General features: G+C 42.4%; 1 protein-coding gene across 5 annotated transcripts; it reads right to left on the bottom strand.

The window, feature by feature from the left end:
• Positions 1–183: 183 nt before the first annotated feature.
• Positions 184–21,414, bottom strand: SETDB2 (SET domain bifurcated histone lysine methyltransferase 2). Of its 5 annotated transcripts, XR_007631130.1 has the most exons (15): positions 21,135–21,414; positions 20,147–20,206; positions 17,727–17,849; positions 17,053–17,118; positions 16,392–16,494; positions 15,146–15,715; positions 13,547–13,666; positions 12,365–12,534; positions 11,669–11,891; positions 9,627–9,705; positions 8,559–8,652; positions 7,454–7,785; positions 6,287–6,375; positions 3,805–4,300; positions 184–3,574 (listed from the first exon to the last, which is right to left on the bottom strand). XR_007631130.1 is itself a non-coding variant. In XM_050334119.1 (14 exons), the coding sequence occupies exons 1-14, from the start codon at positions 21,148–21,150 to the stop codon at positions 4,183–4,185; spliced, it is 2,163 nt and encodes a 720-aa protein (XP_050190076.1). In that variant the 5' UTR covers positions 21,151–21,414; the 3' UTR covers positions 184–4,182. The 5 variants fall into 5 exon arrangements, 4 of the variants coding, with proteins under 4 accessions (XP_050190076.1, XP_050190077.1, XP_050190078.1 ...); XM_050334119.1 differs by having other exon boundaries at positions 184–4,300; XM_050334120.1 differs by having other exon boundaries at positions 184–4,300; positions 15,146–15,712; positions 21,135–21,412.
• Between the last annotated feature and the right edge of the window lie 1,267 nt (positions 21,415–22,681).

The following is a 22,681-nucleotide window of genomic DNA, read 5'->3' as shown; positions in this document are numbered from 1 at the left end:
GGTTCGATACCCGCGGCCGGCGCTCTCGGCGCGTCGCCCGGCAGCCGCTTCCAGAGGGCTTTTCCCATGGGAAAGGCGACAGCACCCGTTCACTTCGCCCAGAATCACAGAATCAATTAGGCTGAAAAAGACCTCTGAGATACCGAGTCCAACACGTGACCGAACGCCACCGAGACAAACCAGGCTGTTGGGAAAATCTTTATTTGTAACAAATAGCGTTGTACGAGGGAAAAAAAAAATTCTTAAGAAAGAATGTTCTTTGATGTTTGATCTTTGTAACCTTCAAGACTAATGAACAAGAAGGAAGATTCAATCCATGAAAGAGATGGCAGCCAACAAACAAGATTTAAGTGATGTCCAGATGTTAGAAAAACAAATTGAAGTTTAGGACATGGCATGCTTCAGTGATTGCATGCTTTTGATGATTGCAGACCTGGGAGAGGAGGTTGACATAGTTTGGGAAGAAGGATGTAGCACTGAAAGCGGGACAGAAAGAATGCAGAATTTACAGGCCACAAGGACATTTGGCAGAACTCATGAGATAAGGAAGAAACAAGTGACTGTGCTGAAATCAGCCCCAAGTGCATAAAAGGTAATTCTGGCAGGGGGGATCAGAGGCCACTGATCCACAGACCAGGAAACCCAATGACCCTAAAGAAAGGAGAAACTGAGCATGCAACTAATAAGCATGAGAAGAGAGAGAATCATTAACTGATAGAAGATAGAATATGAATATGGGAACAATGTAACTTGCAGCCAATGAACACTAATTTCTTGATTTGCTAAAGTGTATAAATAGTTAAAAGTTTTGATTATTGGTGTGCATGTGTCAGGAGGAGCAATTCCCCCACGCACCTTGAGCCAAAGAAACTGTAATGCCTGCTCAGCTTTCTAAAATACTGAAATTACAGTGTTACAGAGTTTTATTTTCCCAACATTTTCAGTGACAATTTCTGGTGATCCAGATGGAACCCTGCAACCAATGCTTGACGGATTCACAGAATCGAGAGGACTCCAGAACACGCTAAAGGTTTTCCAAGGAGATCCTCCAGTCCCCTGATCTGTTTAGTTCAGGGCATGGCCCCTGGGCTTTAGTAAGGCATTACTGGGGGGGCATAACAAGGCTGCTGGAAAGTCTTGCTGGATTAATTAAAGGGAACTTGGAAACTAGGTTTTGGGCTAGTTTGCACATTATGATGGGGACACCCAGAGTGCCAGCCCTACGGAAGGTTAAAAAGTGTGAGCAGGTTTTGCACACCCCTCAGGGCCAAAAGTGTGAGTGGCTGTTGCACGTCACTCTCAGAAGGAAATGTAACTGTGTTTTACTATATTCTATGAAGGGTTCTGGTCAATCATCAAAAGGGGGGGCTTTGGAGAAATCATCCCTAGGATGTATTTTGAAAGAGTGGAGGGAGGTGGGAGGTGCAACAGGAGGCTCTCTCTCCAGAGAGAGCAGTTAATTGAATATTGTAATAACTGGTGGCCTTTGTACTCTTTGGATGATGGTGAAAAATGGCCAAAGAATAGAACTTTAAGTTATAATACAATGAAAATACTTTGTGAGCACTGATGCATACAGGCTTGGAACACCAACCATACAATTAACACATGAATAGCAGGTGGTTCTTCCAAGACTCATTTATCAAGGAACAAAGCAAGGTGTGGGTACAAGTTTCACAGTGACCTTTTCCGTTGCAGGTAATTTGACTACAAGCCAACCACTTTATTCCATAAATGACAGCCTGAGTGAGCCTTCTTTGAGCTCTCCCTGCTAAGCAGCTGGCTGCATGGCAGTGATCTCCCCGTCAGCTGGGACACCTCTCACAGTTACTCCTCGAGGCTGGGAGACCCCTGCCCAACTACAGGTCCCTGGTAAGTGACTGATATTGCACATAATCTTGTATTAGAGTGCACTTGATTTTGTATTGGTAATTGTTTTTGTGTTGGTAATTTTAAATCATTATTATATCCTGTGTAGTAACAGAGTAAACCTTGCCGTCAAACTTTGTTAAGTAACACTGTTACAACATCTTTAATAAAACCACTTTTTTCTGATACCATTGCTGGTGGTTCTTCAAGCGGTGTAAATCGCCCGCCTGCAACACCTCCTGCTTTGCACAAGGCTCCAACACATTTAAAAGCCATATGCCTGTACACCCATCCCTTGCTCCACTTCAGGGTCACCTCCTGCATCTGCACTCAGTGTCCCCTAATGTAGCCTGTTTCTCTATTACCAACAAACCACATGGCAAGGACTTCTGTGGCCCCCTTGTCCCATGTTACACACATAGCACTGAAATGAGGTACACTGGATTTCTCAAGCAGTTCTCTGAGTGTCACAAACATGGAGAGGGATGCCTTTTATGACAAGGTAACCCACCTAGTTCATTAAGGGAAGCCAGTTGATGTAATCTTTCTGGATTTCAGCAAAGCTTTTGATACTGTCTCTCACAGGATCCTTCAGGACAAAATGTCCAGCACACAACTGGATAAACACACCATGTGGTGGGTGAGCAGTTGGCTCACGGGTGGAGCACAGAAGGTAACAGTGAATGGGGTGACATCAGACTGGTGACCTGTCACTAGTGGGGTTCCACAGGGCTCCATCTTGGGCCCTATGCTCTTCAACATCTTCATAAATGGCTTGGACATTGGACTGGAATGGATACTGCAGATGTTTGCAGATGACACAAAACTGGGAGGAGCTGTTGAGTCCCTCGAAGGCAGGGAAGCCCTGTAGACAGATTTCAACAAATCAGAGGGCTGAGCAATCACCAACCACATGAAGTTCAACAAGGGGAAGTGCTGGATTCTGCAGCTGGGATGGGGCAACCCTGAATGTTTGTACAGACTGGGAAATGAGGTGCTGGAAAGCAGAACCCTGGAAAGGGACCTAGGGGTCCTGGTCGATGGCAAGTTGAATACAAGTCAGCAGTGCCCTGGCAGCCAGGAGGGCCAACCACGCCCTGGGAGGTCGGCATCAGGAAAAGCGTCGCCAGCCAGTCAAGGGAGGGGATTGTCCCGCTCTGCTCTGCACTGGTACGGCCTCACCTTGAATATTGTGTGCAGTTTTGGGAACCACAATATAGAAAAGGTAAGAAGCTCTTAGAGAGCATCCAAAGGAGGGCAGCGAAGATGGTGAAGGGCCTTGAAGGGAAGCCGTGTGAGAAGCAGCTGAGGGCACTTGGTCTGTTCAGCCTGGAGAAGAGGAGGCTGAGGGGAGACATCATCACAGTCTATAACTTCCTCATGATGGCGAAGAGGAGGGTCAGACACTGGTCTCTTCTCTGTGGTGACCAGGTGGTGACAGGACCCGAGGGAACGGCCTGAAGTTGTGTCAGGCGAGGTTTATGTTGGGTAACAGAAAAAGATTTCTTCACTCAGAGGGTGGCTGGTCACTGGAACAGGCTCCCCAGGGCAGTGGTCACAGCACTAAGCCTGACAGAGTTCAAGATGCATTTGGACAATACTCTCAGGCACAAAATCAAGTGTGACTCTTGGGAGTGGGTGCAGGGCGAGGAGTTGGAATCGATGATCCTTGTGGGTCCCTTCCAACACAGCATATCCTGTGATTCTGTAAACCCAATAAGAAGCAGTCATTTCTCTCCTGTAGTGGCAGAACTTGTCCAGCTCACTTTGCAGCACAAACACAGCTCTGCAAAACTGTTCTGATTAATGTAAAGTCTGTTCAAGATTATTTCTCCCACCAGATCCATCAGGCTTAGATCTATTTTAACAATTCCTAGCTCCCAGACAGGCAGACTTGCATTCACAATGAGTTTCAGAAAAGCAAGTTTTACTAACTCAGCACTGTGGAAGGACACAGAGAACACCAACAAACTCTTGCTCTAATCAGTCATGTCTCTGCTGCAGATGGCATGGAGCACAAGTTCTTCCAGTGCACTGTGAACTTTGCTTGCAGATGAGAAGAGGGGAGAGGGAAGACCAGGAGCACAGAAATTATCTAGGAAAAGTTTGATGTCTGTTCTTAGGATGAAGAGTTCCAATTCTGTAAACTACAAAAGTGACATTTAAATGTAAATTTAAAAAAAATCAGGTGAAAAGCATTTTAATTGAATGCAATTAGCACCACAGACTCGATCGCACTGTTCACTGTGCAGTAGTCCTGTCCAGCATATAAATCCCTGGGTACAAGGTGTGTTGGCAGTAGGGAAGCTCTGCCTATAAGATTTTTTTCCTGCACTTCTGAACTCCACACTGACAGGAAATCTCTGTCTCTGGCATGCTTCCAGCTTCATAGCCATAATCCCACGTGAGTTCAGTTCCAGCTTTCACATGTCTAAGAAACAAAACACTCGGTCAATTTGTTTGAACTGAGTGAAACAGTGCTGCGTTTACAATTTGTCACCAACGACTCACATGCAAACCCAAAAACTGTACAGGGCAGCGACCATCACACAGGCAGCTTGTTGGAAGAGAAACAAGATACATAAAGAGTCTCTGACACACACATGCTGCTTGGCCTACCAGAGCTGTACCAAGATTAAAACTACCACAAGAGTGCAAATACCCACACACAGATGGAAAGAATTTATCAAGCAGTGCAATAGTGTCGGAGTATAAACAATATAAACAACCTGCTCTTAGACAAAATTCTGGGAAACAAAAATCAAACAAAACAAAACAAAACAAACAAAAAAAAGGAAAACTACATAAGTGAACACATCCTAAATGAGAACAGTTTTGTTATTTTTACTAAGTACAGTGCATCACTGAAGTCTGAACAGATCTCTAGATATGTTGGTGAAGACTATCATCTTTGGCCTGACAAGCTACGTTTTAATGCAATTGCACAAAGACTCAGAATTAAACACATGCTCCTCATGAACCAGCTGATCTGACAGTACATGAAAGAGAAGAAATTTCTGAGGTAGGAAATTCATTGCCCAAAATGAATGCCAAACTAAATACCTTAGACTAATCTGCTGAGAGACAACTGATGGAAAATACAATAAAATATGAGTATTATAAAGAAGAGAGTAATTCTCCAATGGTTCTCACTGGATACAATGTAAGGGACATCCAGTGAATTACCAGTCAGCAGGCTGAGAACAAACAATGAGGGCTTTTCAAGCAGCACATTTCAACCTGGGACTTGCTGCCTTAAGATATTCTGGAGGCCAGACATGTAAAACAAATGAAAAGGTGATTGAGCAAGTTCATGGAAGGTACACAATTAAGCTCAATGATTCAGATGAAGTCCTTAATGTAGAAAAGTTGTAAAAGGGTGATGCCCAGAAAATGTGAGAGCCAGTCAGGGAAACTCTCCTTCAACAACCCTCCTCCTTCCTTAAGTGTCTTTGCTGATCCCTGTTCCCTCTCTCCACTTGCCTCAGTCCCCACTACACATATCTTTACAGAGTACCTGAGCCAGAAAGTCTCTAACTAAAACAAAATCTTTTTCTACCATATTTCAACATATTGTCTTCACAGTTCTTGAAAGCCTCCCAGTGCAATCCACAGCATCTGTGTTAGTATGGACCAGGGTTGCAAGACTCCAAAGAAGATCAGTGTTCCCAGGAACTGGTTTGTCTGGCACAAATACTCTCCTCTCTATTTTAAGTTCTCACCTAGTATCACCGCTGGTACATGCATCAGCCGGATTCATTCAGACAATTAATCCTTCCACCCCTGGGTGGAAGCTGCCGTCTTCTTCCATCTTACTGGCACCAGCTCTCTGTACCACCCTTTCTATCAGTCACTAAGGGAATACCTGCATCTTTTGCTTTCAGAGTAAATTTTCACCCTTTAAGTATCCTAGTGCCACCTCCCTGGGACATGTTTGGCTACACAAAGTCCTGCTTCTCTTGATAGCTGTGAGGAGAAGGCCTGAAGCTAGCTTGTTTGGCCCACAAAGTGTCTCAACCCTAATATCCTGTGGGGTTTAATCCTGCCCTATGGGACCAAGATCTTTGAGACAGAACAGCAGGATGAGTGAATCTTGGCTTTCAAAATGACCATGCCAAGTTAAACCTATTTCTCCACTGAAGAAGATTATCACTGAAATGGACACATCAAAATTAAGCTTCCCCACTTTACATTTCAATGCAAAACCGAAGAAAAACTCATCAGTGATAATCAAGAAACTGTATTTCTTCTGTCTCTAGTGCACAATTAGAACTCACCAATAAGAAGGTAATGTTGTGCTTTCGTGATCTAAGCATCCCACACACACACCCTACAGCATAATTATGTCCTAATAACTAAGCACTGCTTCTTTTCTCTAGTGCCTTGAATGAACAACATTAAACTTCCAGAAATTCACCTGTTTGTGAAGAATGCCACCCATGGAAAACTTCTGTTGTGAGTCTCTACAAACACGCTTTGTGCAAAGAGATTTGGGCAGCAGCTGTGCTGTAAAAGAGGAAATCTGTATTAGAAACAGTGAAACTCCATACAATTGGCTGAAAAACCTATTTTGTGCCAAATATTTGTCACTAGTAGTTTCTTCCTTCCCATCTCCAGCCCACATAGAATGTCTATTACTCAATGCCACTGTCACTTATTTTTGCAATAATTATGTCTCTTTAAAGTATTACTTTTTGTGAAGTTGTCCTCCACAAATTTATGGAGAAAATTCATCTTAGATTCAGAATGCACCACAAATAATCAGTATATACCTTGCTGTCAGCCAGGGGAGCAGTGATGAGGAGCAAGCGATGGATTAAATGATTATGTGTTGGCAAATTACCAGATGTGAAAGGTGACTCAGGTGCTCACAGGAACATGTGTATGCTCATGGCTGCAGAAGAAAGGTTTCTGCAAGATGCATTACTAATCTCAACACCACATTACCTCTCCAGGGAGAAACAGCAAGGATTTTGCTGTAAGACACATATTCTGGCAATGAAGAGAAATAAGTTATTTGCAGAATATGTGCAGAAATGTCTATTCATCTTAGCTGGAGGTACTTGGTAATTCATTACTATTTATTTCTTGGCAAGTCAAAAACTGAGAGACTTGTTTAGCAGACATGTGCACAGTAGGACAGACCACTTTCTGAACCTATGATTGAACAGTAGGGAAGTTTCGTAAAATATCACAACACTTGTCCTAAACCAGCACTAACTAGAATTTACAATGGCTGGGAGAAGGCATGTGGATCAATAAAACGTGCCATTTGCTCTCTGGACCCCCCAAAAGGCCATCAGGAAAAAGAAGTCACTCATTACTGGGGGATACGTCACTCAGGAACCTGGTGGTGCCAAAAACTACAGCTGGTATGTGGCATGCATCAGCTTGTGAAGGCACTAGCAGTGACCCAGCCTACTGTCCTGTCACTTGTGATGGCAGGGAGCACCACATGTGCCTTCCTTGTCATGCACCTACCACATATGTGGTTTATGTGCAAAAGCTTTCTAGCTTAAGCTTAAAACAATAAATGATGTATTTGCAAAGACAATGAAGAGATCACATGCAACTTTTTACTTACATTTAGAAAACGACCCACATTTCCTTCTTTTGTGGCATCCAGTACATAAATGTTTTCTTCACTAGCATTCTTTGGAAGCATCCCATCTCCATCAGCCTCCTCACAAAATGCATCTTGACTTGACTGCCTGCTACTTTCCTCTTTGCAGTCAGCTTTTAGGGGTATATTATTGGATGGCCTCGCAACACATGCATCATCCAGCACACCTGACTTGCCACAGTTAACACCCTGCAGTGACAGACTCTTTCTTTTGCATCCTTCACTGTCCACACCAACAGACTCGGTCTGCCCGATTTCCATCAGATGTTCTTCCTTCTGCTCCCGGGTGGATTCTGTCAATGGACATATAATTATTTCTCAACACCAGTTTAAGGCCAAAGCCTTTCCCTTGTTTGGCCCTGAACTCTTACCCACCCACTCTTACCCGTGTCCTCCAAAATCTAACCAGCTTGCTATTTACAAGTCTATAACACAACTGCCCCTTTCCATGCCTCTCGTCAATCCTCCCACAAATGACTGTTTCCTGCTGTGGTGTCTAAAGCACTTGCTCAAGGCACCTGTGAGTGACCAGGTCTCTCACTCTTCCCAAATCCTGCTCCAGACTGATTTCTTCCACACAGCATTTTTAAATAATTCTCCGCCTTAATTCCCAAGAGAATCACAAACTGTAATTTAGACAGAAACAAGATGCAAGTGCAAATAGCATCAGTTTCACACTGCCTCTCCAGCCTGAGGTCCCCCCACCCCTGGATTATATCCTGTTCAATTTTTGTTGATGAGAATATGTACTGGGTGTAACACAACAAGATCTGCAAGACTGACTTTCCCACAGTTCTACTGTATTTGAAAGCTGATGTCAGGAGAGGTTAACATGTCCCCAGATCTACTTTGCAGGCAAAAGAATGCCCTGTACCTGTTAATGCACTGTGTTATGCAAGGCAGCAATACTTTCTGTACTACTGAGCTCTCTTAAAACAGCCTCCACAACATGTAGACATTGTTCTACTCAGAGAACAGGCCTGCCCACACTGTCTACACCAAAGCCTACCACCTGATGGGGCACAAACATACTAAGAATGCGGTATGTATACCTCAGAAAACCTACTTTCTTTTCCTTTCTTTGTTCCACTGTTTACTTTTGTTTTGCTTGACTGATGAATCTGAGAACTATTATCTTCATCTGAGCTGGCACTGTGCACCTGTGTATCAAATGAAAAGGCCGTGATGTATTGTTGCTGCATGCCACTCTGAGTCAACACGGTACAGCAAGTGACCTCTAGAACTCTAGGGCTGCAGGTTCAAACCTTCTGCATGGCTGAGGCCAAGTTTGAAAAGTTTGGAAAGTTAATACGTTCACTGCAATGAAATATTGATCTTAATTTCAAATGATCCTTCAAAGTAACCTGGAAGGAGTCCCCCACGCAACAAAACATTTTAAGTAAGCGCGTAAGTCCCAACAATTTCACCAGAATTCTAAGTTGCTGAACCAAAGCCCAAACATGCTTTTTACAGAGTTTCAGTGAAATGAACAGATGTGGCAGGATTTCTCCTCTCCTTGCCACAAAAAGGCAACTACTTATGGTAGCTCCAGAATGGAGCCGAATGTTAGCATGACAATCCCATGTGCATTTCGTAAGTGCAATGAATCCAGCAAAACCTAGAGTAAGTTTACCCCAGTTTTCCTCCTTTACACATATTTGCAGGCAACACTTCGCACTCAGATCAGATCAAATTCTCCCAGTTCTGCCACTGCATGAAAAAAACGTGTACAAATCTTGAGATATTCCCCTCTCCCTGTTACGCCATTCTTTTGGGAGGCATCACAAAAATACTATCACTCTCACACCCTAATCCTGTAGTTAGTGACAGCAAGAGGTGGAGGGGGAGAATAATTTTCTAAGACTCTCAAGGCTAGAGGGTAAGTGAAGGGTGGAGAAGGGAAGGCTGTGGGAGTAGTTCGTGCTGGTCTGGAGGTACATGTGGAAGGACTGATAATGGAGAAGGGATGGGGTGCAGCTTCCAGCATGGTAGCTTAACTCACAGTGTGACACAATCTCATAAAGAAAGATCATTAGAACTACCTAAATGTACAAGTTGAAAAGGTCAGAATTAACATAAATATTCAGCACAGAAAAATGAATACATTAAAGCCTATTATTATTATTATTATTACCATTTTTAGCTGGTGATTGTGAAAAAACCCTGTTCTTCCAGGTCTTGCAGTTGCAATACTTGAGTTCTTTAGATGAACCCTGTACAGAAAGGTCAAAAGGAAATTATAAAAGACAGACTCACAAGTAACTCTCAAAACACACATTTCTCAGACTTCTGGTTCTAGTCTCTTCTCTAAAAGAGATGACAGCAGAGCCTGCAGTTTGGCCTCACCCCATGTTCTGTGATTATTTTGCCTTTACGAATCGAGGACCTAGGCCAAGTTTACTGTTGCATTTGTAAAAAATCAGTTGTTCATACTTTTTTGAGGGATCATCTGCTTTTACATTGTTTCCCAGTTGTCCAGCTGAGAACCAAACTGTCTGTTGTTTTACTATTATTACATCAGATCACCTCAAAATAAAGCACCTACAGACAGAGTTTTGCCTTTTTCCTGCTACTACTTTCAACAGTTTTAACAGTGCAGCTTTTAAACAGGAGAGCAAAGATGTTGTGGGTACAAGGGATAGGGAGAGAGACAGAAGGGGAGGGAGGCAATGTACAGCAGGTTTAGAAAATAATTTCCCTCAAAAGGACCTCAGTCCTTCATATCAGGAAGAGAGTTGAGGAAGATGGAAAACACTATCTGGTATATACATTTAAAACATCTGAAGTCACATTAATTTGGATTAAATTCAGAGTGCAGTAGAAGACAACAGTTTCAAAACTAATGTTAATATCTGTAAAATGTCTAGCAATAAATAACAGCCCTTATTCAAGAAGATTTTCAATGTAAAACATTTATATGTGTTTTCCTGCCACAAAAAAGAAAATCCTGGTACTTCTTTGGGCTACTGATAATTGCAAGAAATGCTGCTCTTTAAGGCTTTCTTAAGATTTAAACTCCTTTGTAAATTCAAAATGTGCAGAGGCCACAAGAAAATGTGACATTGTTACATGGTTACATTGTTTATTCTTTTAAAGGCAATCTATTTGGGTGAATGACATGTCAAGCCTAGCACACTGATGTCCTCTTAAATGTTTCTCAGTCCAGTTGGACTGACTGTCATTTCTTAAGAGGCAGAATAACAATGTCTTTTTGTCTGTCACATTTTTTTTAATACAGCCCAGGTGTAAAACATTTTTTTAATCTCAGGAAATGAAATTAATGAGATTTAAGGTAGCAGTGCAGCAGAGGCAACTTTGAAACTCTGCTTGCCTACTATTTTTATTAATGGCACTTAGCAGAAGTAAAACCTAGCTGATTACTTATAATTATGTAATTAGAAAATGATGGTCTCCAAGATACTGAAATGCAAGTGAGAAAACAGTAGCAGATATTTTTAAAAGTTTCCATTTGCAATTTCATGGTACTTCTAAAAGATCCACAATAATCTTCTACTATGAAAAGAGCAAGAATTTGCAATCATTTGTGAGTAGTACAAAGAAAGTGTTTACAAAGTAGTGTGGCAGAGCAACAAAGAAGCTCCCAACTTCCTTCTGAAAAGACTACAGCGTGCTATTGGCACAGCCACATGGTTATTTTGCGGTAATTTTATTCTAGGAATGCTGACAGGCTATGAGAACCTGAGTATACAATGAAAACATAATTCACTGCAAAAGTGAGGTGCTGTCAGACTCCTAGCAGGAAAGCTTATGTTAGAAATAACTAAAGGTTTAGAGATTGGTGGCAAAGGACAGGACAGTTAGTGGGTCATATGTTATTAAACCCTTCATCAAGTATCTTTAAATGATTTATCTCAAGTATCTTCTGTTAATTGTTTCAAAGTTGCATCATGATTAACACCCTGAACAGAACAAGTACATCAAAGAGATGAACTGGATTTCTAGAAAATGCCAAGTGGTACACACAGTAAGTAAAATCCACATAGAGGAAAACTCTGTCCCACTAGTAGAAATAATTGGGAAATAACAAAGAAGTTCAGAAAGAAAAAAACCCACCCTTATCTGAGGACATTCAGTTCTGCTCTAAGTTATAAAACATAATTCCTAGAATAGCAGAATATTGATTTTGTTATGCTTAAGTTTTTTTGATAAACTTACAGGGTTGATTTATTTTCACTATCCACAGTTTGAGACAAAGGTTCCTGATTCTCAAGAATGTCATGTTTACCAGTCTGCACTAGTTCAATCACTGAATCTGAACAATCAGTGTCAAGTTTTCTTTTTTTGGAAAAACCCCCATGGTTTCTGTCATTCACAGCACTCTTCTCTTTCAGCTCTTGACCAGCATCTCCCAATACTTCAGCTCTGCTCATTAATCTGCCTGAAAGCAAAAGAAAAGTTTGGTTTGCTTTTTACTTTTTTTTTAATGTTTGTTTTCTTAGATGACTCATACTACCATAGGTCAAACTTACATTAAAAAATACAAGAACATTACTTGGGAAAGCAAAATATGAATGCAGTCTGTGATTCTCTGATGTCAGTAGAGGCTGACATACAAACTAAATTAGACGTACAGCCCTTGGTACAGCATGCACAGACTTATGAGGTAAAAGCCTGAGATAGACTTTGCTCCAGAATGTTTTGATTGCTTGTCTGCCACCATTGCACTGCAGAGTTCTTCAAGATTCTTCTGTCCGTTTGATCACATTGCAAGTTAAGATTGTATTGACCCACTTCTCCTCCAACCCCATATTTCCCTGTTCTCAAAAAAAAAAAAAAAAAAAAAATCCAGGGCAGAGGCCACAAGAGAGGGAGAATTATGCTACATGTCTTCCAAGGGTCACCTTCTGTTACCTGAGTAGGTACAAACAAATGTCCCCTTGTCGATATCATCCAGGCAGCGGACGCCCCAGCCTTTCTTCTCAGTGTTGAACACTTGCAGCCTGACTTGAATGCCGTGCTGTACAACTCTGTTCTGACACATCAACTTGTCACACCTGCACAACACACTGCACTCGTAAATTCTGTCAAGTGGAAGAAGAACAAAACACAATATAAAAGGATGCACTACTAAAACAAAGTTTCTATTATTAATTTCCCTTCATAATCAGCATCAATAAGGCCATGGACTGAAAAGATAAAGACTGACTAAAACTGGTTGTGCAGCAGTGCTCTGAAACTCGTGACTTTCTTGATTGCTGATTCGTCAATTTTAAGTGTCTGTCAGCCAGATTTTGGTATAAGCAGAGAAGAAAAATAAATGCTAAATTTTTGTTTTATAGGAGTAAAACTCACAGAAGCAGAAATCCCTATGACACACCTTATTCTATGCTGGAACAGATCTTAGCAAAGACAACCTATATGCCTGGACCTCAATGTAGTTGTCATGAGTTTAAAGATTTAACAAAGTATTTCTAAAAAAACTCATAATTGTGAATTTTTTTTTTTTGCATTTGTTTCTGATTTCTCTGACAGCTTTGATTCTGCACGTTAATCATAAACTAACATCACACAGCAAGAGAGAACTGAAAGGGCTCCTTAAACATGTGGGTTCAAGCCCTTGGCTATTGCAGAAAGCTATTTTGCACAATTCCCCTCCTAAACACTTGAAATACCTGGCACCTTCTCCAAGCCACATATTAATCCCCAGAAGCTGAATAAGAGAAAGGGCAAACACTTGAAGCATTGGATGGCTTTGGAAAATTTTGAAAGAGTCACACATAACCAAGTCTGGCAACAGCAGCTGGTCAATGTTTCTTTAGGACTTTGGTCACTATTTACACTTTTCTTAGACCTTAATCTAAGATGTCAAAATTGTAGAATTTGCTGTAGAAGAGTTTTAGGGTTTTTTCCTCCTATTACTCAAGTCACATTAATTATTTTTTATCATCCTGATCTGTCAGTAAAATTGTGACAAAAATAGAAGGTTTGAGTTAGCCAAAAACTCCACTTTTCTTAATCCTGTAGCGCTTACACTACAGGAGTAAAATAAGAGAATACAAATAAAATAGCAGTTAATAGTTTGGTCTTTCTTACCCACTAGGAACTGGTCCCTCCAGTCTTTTGTAACGGTATCCATGGGATCTTTTACTACCTGAAGATAGAGAAGTTTTACTACAGCCTCTTGCAGTTAGCTGTAGGCATGCACATTTTGACCTAAAAGTAAGAATAAAACATCTCAGAATGTATTTGGAGCAGTGCAAACCAATCATAAATCTAGGTAAGTTGAAATGTTCTTGACTATACACCTGCACACTTGTATATATACACCTGTACTCCCCCTTCCCACTCCTTTTATTCCACAAGGCTGTTTCAGGCACCCTACTTTCTCCCTTTGTCTCTTGGCTGGTTATGTGTGCTTTACAATAAACATGTTCTCTCCACCCCAACCCCATTCTTCTGCCAAGCTCCTTAAATGGCACATGCAAACAGCTGAAGTACAACAGAAATTTATTATAAACAGCACACTACCAAATGGATCTAATGAATGAAAATCACCTCTTCTGGCACAGCATTCCAGTCTGTTAACCACTACTTCATTACTTTCCTCCCACCTTAGCCCCCAGGAAGCAAAGAATTTTACACTGTGGAGAACACAAGCAACAGTGCTTGTCTTCACCATCGTGTGGCACGACAGCTGCAAAGAATCACAGCAATCGTGCAAATCCTGAACCCCAAAACTGCACATCAGAAGCATCTCAACTCTTGTGGGACTCCACTGCTCAGCTGAAACTAAATCACTTTAATTACTGAAGCTTCTTTATACCAGGGTGTGATTTCAAGGTCTTCTTGGGTCATGGGCAATTATGTTGCACACCAGCACATGCAACTGCCCCAGCTATCAATAATACAAAATGGATCCAACGCCAGGTAACACCTACAGACAGAGATCAGACAAACACCCTTCAAGAAAGCAGACAAAATTATCACCTAATTCTCATACAGTAACTGTGGCACATTCCCACAGAGTGTCTGTAGCCCAGAGTTACTGAGATTTAGAAAAAGCAATGAACAATACTATTGGAACTGCTCAGACCATAAAGGTATTCTGTGACTACAGGGTTTCATAATTTCTCTTTAGACAAGGGGAGGGAAAGGATGTAGAGGTTGGGAACAGGGTTGCTTCTTCCTCTGCCCTCAGTAGCCTTCTAAATTCTAAATGATCTGATCCTTTCAGGTTGTACCATCCCACCTCTAGGATACCACAGTAGGAGCTGCAGCAGAAATTGTCATGTGGGATCCTCTCCCTGCCTGCCAGGAAAACAAGCCCTCCTCTGCTGGCACAAGACTCCCTTCCCTGCACCTTTTCCAAAGCCAAGAGGCCTGCTTGTCAGCTCCACCTGGAGGAGAAACACTGCCAATTTGGGAAGAAAGGGAAAGGAACAAAATAATCCACTTGTTGATCACTTCCTTCACTACAACAGAGGGTGGACCAATAGGAGCACCCAAGTTCTGGAGAACAGAAAGACACAGTGGTGTTAGTCAACACAGAACGTCGCACAAGACAAATCCCACAGATATTCCAGCAGCGTTGGTCCTGTTTGGCGTTGTTTGGTACTGTGCACCTTCCCACAATGCCACACTGCTGTTGTGGCATCATGTGTCACTAGTCTGAGATTAGATTTTTCTACCTACTTATCGATGCAGCCATCTGTGCAGTCACATGAGTCCACAAACAGGCTGGAGAAGTTGTTGAGATAATATCCACGTGGCCACGATGACTTCCGGTATTTGAAATAAGGTAACCTTGCACGGTCAAGATTGTTACAGAAGGAGATGGGCACAGACTCGGCTCCGTTGCTAATATCAAAGTCAAACACGAGGGGTTTGGGATTCATGGTGTTCCTGCCCAGCAGTACATATGTGTTGAAGGAAAAGTGATCAACAAATAAGAAATTGCACTTTGTTTCAAACAAATACTTTTGCACATCTCGAAAGCTTCTCAGACTCCGACCGCAAGGAGCTTTGTAATTCACATCCAGTGATTTCGAAAGGCAGTCTGCTTTTGCATGGCGTCTTTGGAAGTGAAACAGGATTGGTATCTTCAGAGGATTTTCACCCTTGAAGGAGCCCGCTGCTCTCTTGGCAAGACATGCACTAGAGCACTTGTGGTTCTGATACGGTAGGTTTAAAGGTAAGTGTTGAATTTTGCTAGATGCTTTTTGACTCCCTGAACATGCTCTTTCCATCTCCTCTTTTCTGCTACTTGGAGTAGAAGAGAAAAAAAAAAAAAAAAAGAAAAAAGAGCAGCATCTTAGACAACCAGTGAAGCATTCAGCTTTTTAGTGGTTTGGTATTTTTAGCACAGGAAAGAAACAGCCCATTCCTAGAAGGTCCAGGGTTTCACTGAAACACTGTATTACATGGTGTTACTCTCCTAACTTCATATGAAGACATATTCAGTTGCATTAAGAACAAGAAAAAAAAAAGGCAACAGCTTCTTAGCTTCTTTCTAGAAAGAGCTTACATGCTAAAACACAGAAAGGACATTTAAAAAAAAAAAAAACAACAATCATATTTACTCCAAATCAGTACCTGAGGCTAAATACAGAGGGACTAAGTCACACGCCTGACAATATGCAAGGCACAGAAAGCCTGAGAACTGCTACTTAAGTCCTAACCCTGATAATTCTGGTAATACTCATGGATCTTTATTCACAACCTAATGCCCTATTTTGCAATGTTCTCATGGGGTAAATTAGACAAGTCTATTCAAAATGTCAGGTTTTCCGCGTAGGTCAAGTTAAAGACACTTTCACTTTGAAAGCTAGCAGAATTCAAAATTAGGTTTAAAACACTGACTTTAGAATACAAACTGAGAACTCTCTCTAAACTGCAGTAAAGAATATGTCAAATAAGGAGCTGAAATAAAGATGCTGACCTGTCAGAACCTTCTACAGCATTTGTAGTATTGTCATCTGCAAGAAGGTGCTGCAATTTGGGTTTGGTTTCCTGTTGTCCATCTCCATCAAACCCATCATTTACTGAAAAAATTGAATGCAAGCAAATACTTCATCAACTCACATTTCAATTTATAATTTAATTTAGTTACTAAAGAGAAAATTGACAAAATGTATTAAAAACAATGCGTAGCTATGAAGTACAGCTAACAGAGAGCATGTTAGCAAGTGCCCTACTAAAATATCTTCCACACAGTTTTCAAAGTGACCAGAAACAACACGCATGTGAAACACATTTACAGATTTCTCTTCATTATTTGAGATAAAAGAATGCCAAGGTATTTCAGCTAGTGGAGCCACGCACAGAATAACTCTGCTTGCAGACAGCTCAGGTTCATCGGGGCTTACTAGTTCAAACTGGTTCCCTTGGTACACACACACGAACCACAAAAATACAAATCCAGGTGAAAGTTCATAGTCCAGTACCCGAGGAAATTAATAATTACATTTTCCCCACTGTAATGCTAACGGCCTTCTCAGATCTATTTTATTGATTTCAACGGAGGGAATTAAACTTCTAGTGAGTAAAACAAGAAAAAAATGAGCCCACGTGCCAAACAAATACAATTGGGATGCACGTACCGTTTGTCAAAGTTAAGAGATCACTTAAATTAGCTTCGTTCACCAGTGCCCAAGCCTGCCAGCATTCTGCATAAAAAAAAAACCAAACCAAAGCAGATACTAAGTGTAAGTGAAGTAATGATAACAGGGGAAAAAAGGGGTAAATCCACCAGAGATACTTGTTTCCTCACTAGGGTAATCTAGAGTACTGCAAGACTGATACTATTAGAAACCTTTTGCACCACAGACCTTAACAGACACATCTGGGAACTGCAATAAAATTACAGCTCACAGTAGCAGCTGTGTATTACTGGTGAATATCCCTTGGCTTTTGGAAAGCCGCTGGAATGTTTCCAAGCGCACACAGACTGGTGGCCTACAGTGGCAGTAATATACATAAAGACAACTTAGTGTGAGTTTCTCTCTTTACTTTGTCATCAGCCTAGTTATCTTCAGGCTAAGAAGAGCCACGCTTTGTGTGACAAAGTATACAGGCAAAACAAGAAAATGGCAAAGTGCACCTGAAATTGTCTTTTTTTAAAAAGAAGAGACTTTTTAAAAAGTACTTAAACCCACCAACTACTAAGTAATTTAAATTCAGAGGTAACTAAATTATGTCAGATATGTCACAGATCTACACAAAACAGACCACAGCTCCCTTGCAGTCCAGCTTAATATCTACGAGGATTTCAAACCTTGGTTTGTGGCAGTTCCATTCTTGATCTTTTCCTTTAGCAACAGCAGCACATTTTGCACCTGCTCAAATATGACATCCACTCTTCTGCCTCCCAATCGTGTCCAAAACGTTTTCAAATCACCTGCAATGCAAATTCCTGTTTACAAATCTGTACAGCTCCTGAGAAGTCTGAAAACACACGTTAACTTCTAGTGGACTATTCAAAGGTTCCCGCTCATTTCATTTGGAGGCACTTCTCAATACCCAGTCAGGACAGCTGAACGGCTTAAGCCTTCAGAAGTCTATTCCTACAGCTAATCAAGAAAGTTAAACAGAATTCAAGTGACGAACTGGAGTGGGTTCTGATGGTCCATGATGCTCCTTCAAGCAACCTTTCAAGCACGTCACAAAGGGTGCTGTGGAAGCCTTTCTTCAAATACCAGCAAATGAGTCCCATTATAAATTAATCACCACTGAAACTCACAGAAGTGACAAAGGAGAATATTTTCAACTGAGTGAACTGAATATATTATTCAACAAAAGACATTTGGATTTTTTTATTTTTTATTTTTTTTTAATAGCTGTAACCTCCCTTAGCTACACAGGCTGACTAGCCTGTCCCATTAATTTTGGTATGTTTTCTATGGAAAAAAAATCATGATATTTTCAGATAGAAGCAGTTCAATAAATATTGTTCACCAAGTGATATCAGTTGAAAGAGTTAATACATGCCGTATGTCATGCCTCCTTCCTCCACTAGAAATAGTTATGAAGAACATCTTGTTTAAAGGCATCTAAGCTACTGGTTCAGAACATACCTTCTCTTCCAAAGGTATGTACTTTTGAGGTACTAAGCCCATTCATGAAAGCTTTTGTTAAAACATTAGCAGTACGTCTTTCTCAAGAAAAAGGAAATAGGGTTCAGTGTATCAACAGATGACGTCTGAAAAAAGAACAAGCTCTTTCTCATGATTAATGTTGCTCTTCTTCAGTGGCCAAGAACAAAAGAGTAAGCAAATCCTACTCCATTTCTAGAGGTGGAGTCCACTGTCACACTAGGTTCACATTCCACTTTCAGACAGCAAATCTCGGCTGGCAAATGCTCTGGGGTGACACCTCCCCAGCAGTCAAGAAATACTGCATTCTGGTAAGTCTTGTAAAAAAGTATTTCCTTCATTTTTGACTTATTAGAGAATGACTTCTGTTGCCCAAGGCACCAGAAGCAAAGGCATTCTACTGCAGTACAGACTGTATGGTTACTCTCAAAAGCATCACGACAACAGTGAAGGGAGTAACAATCTTTTGTCACCGCAACCCCAGCTGTGTATGACACCAGCAGCTAAAAGTGTAATATTTAATATAAACAGGCAATGTCTTGTGGAAGAACTGATTTGGTGCTATCTCTCCACATAATTTAATGATCTCTTATATTCACAGAAATTAAAAAAATGTGAAAAGGTTAAAGTCCCATTACAAAAAAAGCCACAACAATTTTTGGAAGCCTACATTACTGCTCCAAGAGACAATGCCTGCCCTGTGCCATTCCCGTCCTTTCACTGTGCATGACAGTATCACAAATTTAAAATACTGAGAAGTAAGTATATTTCATATTTGTGTTTCAAAATATACATTCAGGAAAAGATCAAAACTGCTATCCTCATTCATTACCGGTTTTCAGACACTTCAACACAGTTATTAAATTTGGAGGATTTTTTGGATTGGTGGATGTATTACTTCAGAGGACGGGTGACAAAACACAGTTTTTTGTTTCTGGGCCCCCTAGATATAATCATGCATAGGCCAAAAAGAAATAAAACATATACTATATGTAGTGCTCACTCACCTTAGAAATGCTTCCCCAGTTCTCATGCTGGGGCGTCCTGAAACTCTAGCAGCAAAAACTTTGTTTTGCTCGGAGAAGCAAAGAACGCATATGAAGTTCACAGTACAATTTCCATTTCAGAAAGACAGATGTCCACATCACTAATCTCTCCACTATTAATTCTGCTCCTGTCAACTCAAGACAGGAGGATAGGGAATGAACAGACACAGGAAGCATTTACCTCGTCAGCATTCAGAATCATCTCACCAGCTGATGACTCAAGGTGTGGAATGGCATCTGGTGGCAATAGTTCTAAAACTGGCTCGAGGGATTTTCTTTTTCCCCTATAGAATCCTTGTGGCCACATATCTCTTTTTTTTTTCCAGCTTTGTGCAGGGCAATGACGCTGGAGCAAGAAACAAGCAGCCAAGGTCAGGGCTGCTTACTCCAGCCACTAGAAAAACAACTCATGTGCGTGTTTCCTGCAGTCCTGCTCATTAACGTCTGACACCATAAAAGGCAAAGCTATTGTCTTTCAATTATCATTTTCACATCAGAAGTCGTGCCCAAACATACACTACCTTCCCCTTCCCCTCCATAAATCCAAATTATACTACCTTTAATGCTCTCCTCCCTGGAACTGGTAAGGTTCTCCTCTTCAAAGAAGTCGCGCAGCACTACAAAGTGGTGCAGAATGTACAAGTAAGAGATTGCGTGAGCAATCAAAATGGTTGTAGCCACCCAGCTGTTCAAAATTTATGCAAGTAAATACTACAGTGGGTATCAGCAGGAGCACTGTGTGAGAAAGCGCTGTGGTGAAACAGTCATCCTCCTCTCAAACGTCATCCCACGCTTTGTCAAGACATAGTTGAGGAACACTCAAATGAAACAAGCCGCATGAGGAAGCTTTTTTACTTAGTCATTTCTTACTACCCCTCAGGCATGAAGCTGTCACAGATGGCCCATACATTCCAGCACATTCAGGTGAGCCTACATAATCCCCACTGCCTATTAGCTCACAGTTCTTTCTTTCTTTTTAAATCTGTGCTGTCAGTACTACAGCTAAACTAATTTATTTATAGGGAAAAAAAAGGAAAGCTTCTTTTAGGTAAATACATTACTGAATCTGTTTCTTGACAGATGCAAGACGAAGCAAGGTATATCCACCGTAAGAACAGTAAGCAGAAGCAAGGCAACACTCTTCAACCACACTGAAGATTCCAAATTTCCGTCATCATTAATCACAGAATCAATTAGGTTGGAAAAGACCTCTGAGATCATCGAGTCCAACCTGTGACCGAACACCATCGTGTCAACCAGACCATGGCACTGAGTGTCACGTCCAGTCTTTTCTTAAACATCTACAGGGATGGTGACTCCAACACCTCCCTGGGCAGCCCGCTCCACTCCATTTATGTTGGCTACTTAATCTTTTCTACGCTAAAACTGAAAAAAACCCACAACTATCTTCATTAACTCTGGAACAGGTACTTCCTTTGGCTGAACAGGAAAATACCTTAAGGGAAGACTGTTGGCTCCTAGAACTGTTTCTCACGAGACCAATGGCTGCTCAAAACATACACCTGCTTATTTTTAAAGGCTTACTTCTTTTCTCCTCCATCCTCCCGGGAGGCCTCTCGGGCGCTGTCACCCGCGCCGGGGCAGCGCCGAGCCCAGCTCAGGTCGGGGCGCGCCGGGTGGGTCTCGCTGCGCTCCGGCACGGCGGTGGGCAGGGGCCGGGATGCCCGTGGGGCGGGGAGGCTGGCGTGGGGCGGGGAGGCTGGCATGGGGCGAGGCTGCTGTCAGGGGCCGGGTGCCGGGTCATTCCCGCAGCGCTCAGGCCCTCGCCGCCGCACCCCCCGCTTTACCGCCCCTCCTCTTGCTGTTCCCGCAGGCGCCGCCGCCCGCCAGGGGGCGCAGCCCCGCCGGGGCGCGGGAGCCCGGGGATGTGGGCGGGCACGCGCGCGGGGGGGGCGGGGCCAGGGCGCGCGCACCGCCGCTGTGTCTGCTACCACTGGCTGCGGCGGCGGGAGGGGCGGCGGCGGCGGCCAATGAGAAGAGGGGGCGGGGCCGCGCGGCCGCGCGGAGGCGGTGGAGGCGGGGGGGGCAGAGCGAGGGACTGGAGGTGCGTCCGCCATCTTGGAGGGGGCGGGTCGAGGGGGGGCAGGCCGGCCCCGGGGCGCTGTGGGGCGCCGGAGCCGTGTTGGGGCCGGGGGCCAAGGGCGGTCGGGTTGGGGAAGCTTGCTGGGCTGGTTGGGCCGGCGTCGGGCTGCGGCGTCTTCGCGAATGTGTCAGAAATGAAAACGTACGATAACGAGTGAGCGAGTTGCGTAACTTAACTGCTGGCCGCTGCCTTTCGCCCTTAGCTGGCTGTGGCGCTGCCCTGTGAAGTGCTAAATTATCGCTGCCCTTTTCGATTCAAAGTGTGAAAATAAAGGTTTGTGACGCCCTTTAAAGTTTTAAGCAGCGCTGCCTTTGCAAGTGTTGGTGTTGTGGCTAAGTAAAGGGGTTTTTCAGAGGGGCTAAAAAATAACCTGCTCTTAAAAGGCAGTGAGGGTCGTTTGTCATCCCTTGTCACTTCTTTTTTTTGCCACCACTTTAAACTGTAGAGATGGACATACTGTGCTCAAATAATTGTCAAAGGATCTCTAATCTCGTGGATATTACTAAAACACTGGGGAGAAAGTGAGATAGAAATTTAATTTTTCTGCCGGGGGAACGCTGTATTTACATGACTCGAAGCTCTGGTCCGACCCGGGATCCTCCAGAAGATTTTGGTGTCCAGCATCTGCTTTGGACTTCTAGAAAACCTTTTAAATGTTTACACAGGCATGCCTACATCTGTGCCTGTGTCTGAAGTTCAGCCCATGAGAACTGCCCAGCTCCACAGAAAGGAATGGGACAACTCACAATAACATTGCTGGGAACAGGGTGGCTCAGTGTCACTGATGTGCTGACAAATCTCTCAATAAAAATAGTAGTTTACGTTTAAAAAGAAGATATTTCTCCCTTGTAATTATTTATTTTGAAATGAAGCACAAGCTTTTCCTGCTCTTGGAATATTCTGCATTATGAGATGATGCTTGCAGATTAATTAAATTGTTAATATATGTGTTTGTGAATACTGAGTGTTTGGAAATTGTACATGAGGA

Source organism: Myiozetetes cayanensis, unplaced genomic scaffold, assembly GCF_022539395.1.
Source record: "Myiozetetes cayanensis isolate MyiCay16 unplaced genomic scaffold, myiCay2020 scf5-8, whole genome shotgun sequence".
Classification (NCBI taxonomy): domain Eukaryota; kingdom Metazoa; phylum Chordata; class Aves; order Passeriformes; family Tyrannidae; genus Myiozetetes; species Myiozetetes cayanensis.
The sequence above is the reverse complement of the archived record's forward strand: the minus strand, read 5'-3'. Positions and strand labels throughout refer to the sequence as shown.

Bases quoted from the DNA above. Each gene is read 5' to 3' on its own strand.
- SETDB2 (XM_050334119.1), bottom strand. The intron at 17,850-20,146 runs GTAGTATAATTT...TTTGCATTGCAG, and splicing joins CAGGGAGGAGAGCATTAAAG to GTGATTTGAAAACGTTTTGG. The intron at 11,892-12,364 runs GTAACAGAAGGT...TTTTGCTTTCAG, and splicing joins ATTTGTTTGTACCTACTCAG to GCAGATTAATGAGCAGAGCT.